This window comes from Montipora capricornis, chromosome 10 (genome assembly GCF_036669925.1).
Source record: "Montipora capricornis isolate CH-2021 chromosome 10, ASM3666992v2, whole genome shotgun sequence".
NCBI classification, from domain to species: Eukaryota; Metazoa; Cnidaria; class Anthozoa; order Scleractinia; family Acroporidae; genus Montipora; species Montipora capricornis.
Genome location: NC_090892.1, coordinates 65,546,147 through 65,553,646, shown reverse-complemented (window position 1 = coordinate 65,553,646; position 7,500 = coordinate 65,546,147). Strand labels below are relative to the sequence as shown.

Genomic DNA, 7,500 nt, shown 5'->3' with positions numbered 1-7,500 from the left:
TACAAACCTCCAGGATGTGTAGCCCCAAATGACATATCAATTTGTTCTATTGTAGGCAGGACTTGAGGTGAGTTAAAGTGAACTCCACTAAAAGAAAAAGGTTAAGAGAGACAATTTATCAATATTTTTATTATTGACCCTAACACAAGCTTGAAATGACCACCCAAAAACCTCAAAAGTATGAATTTAGATGTCATTGACAGAGAGGAAGAATTAACTATAAAATTAGCATACATGTTTAGAGTTTCTTTGGATGGGAGATTGATTTAGGATAGTATAGTTTTGTCATTGTTGTGTCTATATTAACATGTAAATTGGTTTGTACTAGCTTAATTGGACAGTTTAAAAAATATATATATAATCTAAATTTGATAGGATCCTAAACAAGCCCCTAAAATACTCTTTAGGATCCCAAAATGCTGCATAAAATCCTTTAAAAGATCCTGCAATAACAAGCTGGGATCCTGGGTTGAATCCTAATCAGGATCCTGCTTAAGATCTTGTTTAGGATCTTGCAGGATCTTACAAGATCCTAAAGGATCCTGTTTAAGATCCTGTAGGATCCTACAGGATCCTACAGGATCTTAAGTAAGATCTTGTGAAGGATCTTATGTAGGATCTTACAGGATCTTATCTCAGGATCCTGTTAAGATCCTGTTAGGATCTTACAAAAGATCCTACATAGGATTATTACCAGGGTATTGTTCATTAGTCCAGGAGTGTTAAACACACAGTTTGAAATAATAGCTACATGTAGTATTATGTTTGTTACATGTATGTCCCAATTAGCGATCAACACCAGTAACAACAAAGGTGGGATACCGGTGCAATGTACCCATGATGGTGCACCCATGAAAATTTGTACCTGAAAAAGGGGTCCGACTGAAAAGAACATGGACAACAGTAAAGAAGGAGAGAGATAATGTTGAATGGGATCTTGAGATGAGTTACGGGTTGTGGACTGCCAGCAGAAAGAGAAACAGAGGAATGTAGAGGCCCTTATTTGTGCCTGGGATTTGTGCCCAATTAGCCATGCAGAGGCTAGGTAAAGGTTTTGATTCACCAAGATTTAACTGTCTTAGAGGGGTTGAAAACCACTCTAAACACTCAAGGTTATTTATTTTTACCACTTCCTCGTTCAAGTTAAACATTCCTTTGAAATTTATGTTTGAAAGCGAGGCCATAAGGGCCAATTTGCATCGAAACAAAAGAACACTAAAATGGCGGCCATTTTTTAATAAGGTGTATATATTATTGTTTTATTTTCACACATCAGAGATGTGGTTGTTACCAGTATTTCAGCTTGACTTTGCTCATGCTATACACTTCAATTATCTATGGAAATAAAAATGAAATAAGAGCATGGGGATCATTGAAATAAACTGATATGCTGCAATTTGCACAGAATAAATTTATTATATTTAAGGCCAAGTTAGGAGTGCAACTAGCCAGCCATCAATCCCTTTATAAGTATGTTATCTCTGATAAAACAGAATCTTACCTTAAGCCTTTGTGATACTGGATCAAATACAAGTCTTATACCATCATTTGGTAGATTTAAAACCAGATCCATTGCGAGTGGATTCTAATGAAGAGCACAGATAAGTCAGAGTCAGAGTTGTTAAAGATAAATAAAAGATTAAAACACCACGCCAATATTTTGGAGGGTAGGTGCCATAAAGATAGCAAGGGAGGAGACAGAACTCTCCTCAGCAGCAAGGAGGTCACCACCACCTCCCAGGAACCCGTCAACACATCACTGAGAGAAACCAGTGTGTGGAGTATAGATACTTACCCCAAAATATGGGAGGGAGGGAAGGAGCGAGGGTAAAGAAGCAAGCAAGTGAAAAAGCAACTCAAGCCAAAGCATATCCCAGGCAACACCGCTGCATTGGCTTGGTTTTAACTTTGCCTAAATTATATTTAGCCTCATTAAATGAAACATTTCTGGTGACACAATTATTGCTGCTTAACTTAGTTAAATTGTGATGTCATCACAATTATCTCCAAATGCTAGCTAGGATTCCGATTATATTCTCAATCTGACCTTCTTTAATTCCAAAAAAAAAAAAACAGAAATTCGCGAAAAAAATGCAAATTTATTAGTCAGGATCAAACGGAACAAATCTCTTATTACAGATTCAGTAAAGTCTCAACCTGAAGACTCGGAGACGGATTCTTACAGGCAGGCAATATTTGTTCAAGATCCGATAGCTTTATCCTATGGATAAGTTATATAATCCGACATGTCGACAGTATCAAATGAATCTGTTCAAAAATTTTTACATTAGCATTTGCTCACGTAATAAAATCGGGAATTAAGTTGCACACTCTAAACACATCTAACTAATTGACTTTACGAAATACCCTGGCCAACGTTTAACATGCAGTACATTCTATGCTTTGGATAGTGACTTATCGTGGATAAAGTCATCCAGCCTTTGAACAAATGGAGCCAGCGATCAGTCAATTAACTTACCGCCTCGCTGTACATGGCCTGAACAGATTTGATTACATGACATTGTCGTTTGAGAATCTGTATACACTGGGCAACGGGCATTCCTGTCAAGTATAAAAATAAAAAGAGAAAGTCCTTTTTTTTTTTTTTTTACCATTACCTTGAACAGCTGGAGAAAGGCTGAATAAAGATCTAGGGAGTAGAAAACAAAGCTCCCATAATACTAATAATAATCCAAAATACTTACCAAGTATAAATTCCCACTGCTCATTCCCAAGAGATCTCTCAGGAACAACTTCGAGATCCAACATGCCTGGTTTGTACCACAGCGTATGAGACAAATTTCTACCACTCAAACAGACAACGTATCACATTAGATCACTCGAGCGAAGAAGCAAACTGTTTGTTTACGTCGCGATGCGCATAATCTATATAGACTGATAACTTCTGACACCTGCAGGCTCAAACGTTGACGTTAGTAACCGCGCCACTGACTTGCTGTTATGGCGGATTCTGACGAGGAAGTCGAAGCGATCAAACCCCGTCTAATCGCAAGTGATTTTGATGCATTTGCGGAAAAGCTTCTGAAACACCATCTGCTCCTAACAGCACTCGAATTGCACACTGAATTAGTGGAAGTAGGATTGGAAATTCCTCGATTGCGGGATTTTTTCTCCAATCCCGGGAACTTCGAACGTCAATTTGTAAGCAATACAAGAGATGCCCTGTCGCCTGGTTTACGTGAGTATTTTATGCATAATTTCCCCTGACTTGCGCTGTTTTTGTTAATGAGTATTTATTATTTTTAATTTATAAAACATGATTTCTCTTGGAAGCGTACACATTATGCTAAACTGCGAACCGGAAAAAACATAATGATACTCTTTGTGGCGAGTGGTCAAATATAAATAATTGGTGCTTTGTAGCGGACCATCGTTATTAAGAATAACAATAGGAGGGAAGAAAAAGCACTTATAACTACCTAAGAATGTATCTCCTGTACATTTTCTGGAGCTACACAATTCCATAATGACGTATCCGTAATAATAATTATTTTAAACAGTTTATAAAAATTCATTCATCTATCTCCATTAAGTTCGATATACTGGTCAATGGAAAAATATCAGAAGTCCTTAGCAATCATCAGCCGTATGCATTTATTGACATTATCAACTTAGATATAATGTTTATGTGATAGTTTCATTTTAACCAATTTTTATAGAATTTTTAAACAAATCAAGAGTGGGAGGTCTGTTTGGGAAAATCTTGTCGCCAATAATTGGATGGTCTACATGGGGAAATCTAGGAAACTGTCAATATCAATTTTAGCCAATCAAATTCAGTTGTTTCCTTGGAGACATGGCCATATACCAATGTATTGGAAAGCTCAAACAAAGATGAACAAGCAGTAGGAACTTACATGTACCTTTTCGTTCTGTCAAAAGAAACATGGATTTGGGTCATACGTGTATTCTCTGTCACTGAGCTCAATGATTATTAGCTCAGCTAGGTTTAAGCTTCAATAAAATATACTTTTTTAGCCAAATTAGTGTATCGTGTCAACAGACAAATTTGATTTGTTGATCAACAATATTTGACAAATGTAGAGTATTGTTGGCGGCTTTTTTTTTCCTTGTTGAGGATTAATGAGTTTATCCTGTTATCTCACATGTGTGGGAGGCGCGGTGGCCTCATCGTTAGAGTGCTAGACTCTGGATCGAGTGGTCCGGGTTCGGGTCAGTGGCCGGGGACATTGTGTTGTGTTCTTGGGCAAGACACTTTACTCTCACGGTGCCTCTCTCCACTTAGGTGTATAAATGGTTACCGGCGAAAATGCTTGGGGTAACCCTGCAATGGACTAGTATCCCATCCAGGGGGGAGTCGAAATACTCCTAGTTGTTTCATGCTATAAACCGGAGATAAGCGCTGGCCTTATGGGTCATTCTAGGCTTGTAACAGAGACTTTTTTACCTCACATGTGTAATGTCAATAAGACAAGGATGAGAGATCTCTGCTAGTACATGTACTCAAAGGGACTCTTTAATTTAGCTCACCACCTCATTCTCAGACTCAACCACTACTGCCCACTCTGTAAGTAAAACTACTTTCCAAGTTGAGTAACATGAAAGTCAGAAACATCATTCATTGTTAAACAAACACTGGAGCATGCATGATAGATGACTTGCACAACAGCAGCAAAGGATCTCTTCTATCTTTGCTTGTTATTTTTGCTGGGCATGACCATTCGTTAGCAGGGGAAAAATGCCTGAAGCTGACTTCTTGTGTGGACAATGTATTGTTTAATTTTTCAGCTAGAACATCAAGTAATATCACCATTGATTCACTGGATGATTATGCTCGCTTCTCTGATGATGGTAACAGGGAAACAGAGGAAAAAATTGCAGGTCTGTCTGAAAAAAAAATCCCATAAATTTTATTATTATTAAAGTATTAGCTGTAATGTTCCCATTTTGTAACTTTTAGTCTTAGAATTTGAACTCCGAAAGGCTCATGATACCATTAAAGCATTGAGAGGGTCTCTGACAGAAGCAACAGGTAATCTGATGGTGATCTAATTATTGCTTATTTTATATGTATTTTCATACTTGCATGAGTAATGTCACGAACTATGTGTTAATAATCGTTTTTTTGTGTGTTTGATGACAGTTGAAGGTTTTATTTGTGGCCCTTTCATTAATTTTGTTGACTTAAAATCAATTCCTTTTTTTTTAGAAACTGAGACACCAGTTACTGAAGGAAGCAAAGGAAGTAGTTCTTTGAATGACTCAACTTTTATTGGGGTACGGAGAGATATTTCGAACATTTTAAACCTTGAGATGAGTTATTTTATTTTGGCTACTTCCGGATGTAGTTTTTCCCTGAAAGCTGATCTTGACCCCATTCTTATGGAAGCTACAATGTACGTTTACAGGTACACGTAATACAGTAGCTCAGTCGTGTACTATAATTACTTTCTGTATTTTTTGGTAAATTTTTGGGTTTGTGTTTGATTGTGGACACAAAGAATTTGCTTTTTTTATTCAGGATTCCCTGAGGCCTCATGAGAAGCGAGCCCTGAATTTTCTAGTGAATGAATACTTGTTAAAGAATGGCTACCGGATGACTTCTGTGACTTTCTCTGATGAAAATGCAGATCAGGTTAATGATAAATATAACATGGAATGCAGATTATTATAATTATTATTATTATTTATATTGTAAATGTATTGTAAGGATGTTTCTGTTAATTAACTAATTATAAAAAAAGGGTTTTTTCTTTCGCCATTGATGGCCGAACAAGATCATTTTCAATAATTGGCTTTTTTCAGAGCTCATGGCAAGGTTTAAATTTCATCTAGTCAAAAAGTTTAACTGGATATTGTGTTAACTTTACAAAGATCTCTTGAAGATATTTGACAAAGGATGTTCACGTATTCAACAATTTCACCAGCTTCTGTGTTGACTTCAGCCGTTTGCATGTAAGATCTTTGACCAGGTCAAAAATTGGACTAAGCAGTGGTTTGATTGGCTACAGTTGTACAGTGTACCGTGATTTTAATATTTCACTTTTTGCCATGCCATTTTAGACAGTCAAGATGTTGATTCCTTTGCTCTGCTCTGGCGAAATAATTGTCGCTAAAACTTGTTGCAGGTGGCAGTGTGGCCCAGTGGTTAGGGCGCTTGACTTGAGATCCGGAGATCCCGGGTTTAAGACCCGCTCTGACCACTTGCTGAATTTGTTCCTGGTAGTCCCTGGTTCAACTTCCCAGCTGCACTTGTAAATAGCCAACTGGTTTGCCTCCGGCCAGTTGGGATTCTTAGCAGTTGCTCTTGTTGTTCTGTTCCGTCATTTCGTTGATTGTGTTTCATTGGCTCTGAAAAGCCCCTATGGGCAGCGGTCAATTGTATTGTATTGTATTGTCGTCCATTTTGAAGGTCAATCTTTTGAATGGCTAAATTTTTAACTAGCTAAAACTTTGCTTGGTGCAAATAGTGAACAGAAGCTAGCTATAAAACTATTTGTCTTCTTTTACATTGTAATATGAAAACTTATGACTGTTCTTATTTACTATTTTTTTTAAATGAGGGGCAAAGGAATTGTAAAAATTTCAAGATAAAAAGTGATAGTACATGTATCTAGAATGAATGACAGCTACTTGCAAAATCTCATTGACAGAATTTTCTTTCAATAAATCTACTAAGGTCTTTTATCCTAGTTTGCCAGAATGATTCTTTGTATAGTTATTGTATTAATCAGTGACTCGAGTAACATGAGGTCTTTTCAGGATTTTGAAGACTGGGATGATGTTGGTCTAAACACTGCAAAACCGCCAGACTTGCTTCACCTTTATAGAGACTATGGCCATCATACTGTGCCTGATGTTATGCTGGTGTTGCAATCAGTGAGAGAGGAAAAAGCAAATCTGGATGTAGAACATGCTAAATTACAAGAGAACTGTAAAAAGTTGCAAGAGGAGATTGGAGAATTACGATATGAGAATCAAACCCTAATCGACACTATTGACAAAGTAGAAAGGTAGTGGATTCCTGTTGAAAGTTTTGTGCTGTTTTGTAGTGTTTTTAAAGCCGTGTGGATTCATTCTGTTTTATTATCAATTGATTTTTTATTTTCATTTAATATACATGTATAAAGAAAATTGGTTCTAACCAAGGTACAAGTTGTAGTTGTTTTGTTTTAGTATCAATTTAACAAATTGATGTCATAACATTGTCAAAGTAGCACTGTCCTTTGACAATGTTATGACGAAATTCATTGTCAATAGCAGGACAGACGCATGAAAAACTGGCATTAATTTGTTTTTTACAATAACAAAAAGGCAGACGGATGAAAATTAAGTCGAAACACGAGAAGATAGTTCTCAGATAGTTCGCGGGCCGTATTCTTATTTCTACGGTAGGGAGCTTTAGCAAAGACAACGTCGACGGCCACGAGAACGCCACAAATTTGCATATTTATAGGGCAAAAACAATAGCTTTGCACGCTCTGCACGTGCATTTTTCATTTTTGTCCATTTCTTTGC

The 7,500-nt window shown here is 37.0% G+C and overlaps 2 protein-coding genes across 2 annotated transcripts in view; one reads left to right on the top strand and one right to left on the bottom strand.

Moving 5' to 3' along the window:
• Positions 1 to 2,881, bottom strand: part of LOC138020614 (phagosome assembly factor 1-like) — a 21,314-nt gene extending 18,433 nt beyond the window's left edge. Inside the window, exons 1-5 of the mRNA XM_068867566.1 lie at positions 2,706 to 2,881; positions 2,480 to 2,562; positions 1,502 to 1,585; positions 1,292 to 1,335; positions 8 to 87 (exon numbers count right to left, since the gene is read on the bottom strand). Of these exons, the coding sequence (XP_068723667.1) occupies positions 8 to 87; positions 1,292 to 1,335; positions 1,502 to 1,585; positions 2,480 to 2,562; positions 2,706 to 2,769 (355 nt within the window). The 5' untranslated portion in view covers positions 2,770 to 2,881. The remainder of the gene's footprint in view (positions 1 to 7; positions 88 to 1,291; positions 1,336 to 1,501; positions 1,586 to 2,479; positions 2,563 to 2,705) is intronic.
• Positions 2,882 to 2,930: 49 nt separating this feature from the next.
• LOC138019476 (RAB11-binding protein RELCH-like) overlaps positions 2,931 to 7,500 on the top strand; it is a 24,080-nt gene continuing 19,510 nt past the window's right edge. Inside the window, exons 1-6 of the mRNA XM_068866277.1 lie at positions 2,931 to 3,199; positions 4,771 to 4,863; positions 4,943 to 5,014; positions 5,192 to 5,259; positions 5,504 to 5,617; positions 6,745 to 6,995. Of these exons, the coding sequence (XP_068722378.1) occupies positions 2,962 to 3,199; positions 4,771 to 4,863; positions 4,943 to 5,014; positions 5,192 to 5,259; positions 5,504 to 5,617; positions 6,745 to 6,995 (836 nt within the window). The 5' untranslated portion in view covers positions 2,931 to 2,961. The remainder of the gene's footprint in view (positions 3,200 to 4,770; positions 4,864 to 4,942; positions 5,015 to 5,191; positions 5,260 to 5,503; positions 5,618 to 6,744; positions 6,996 to 7,500) is intronic.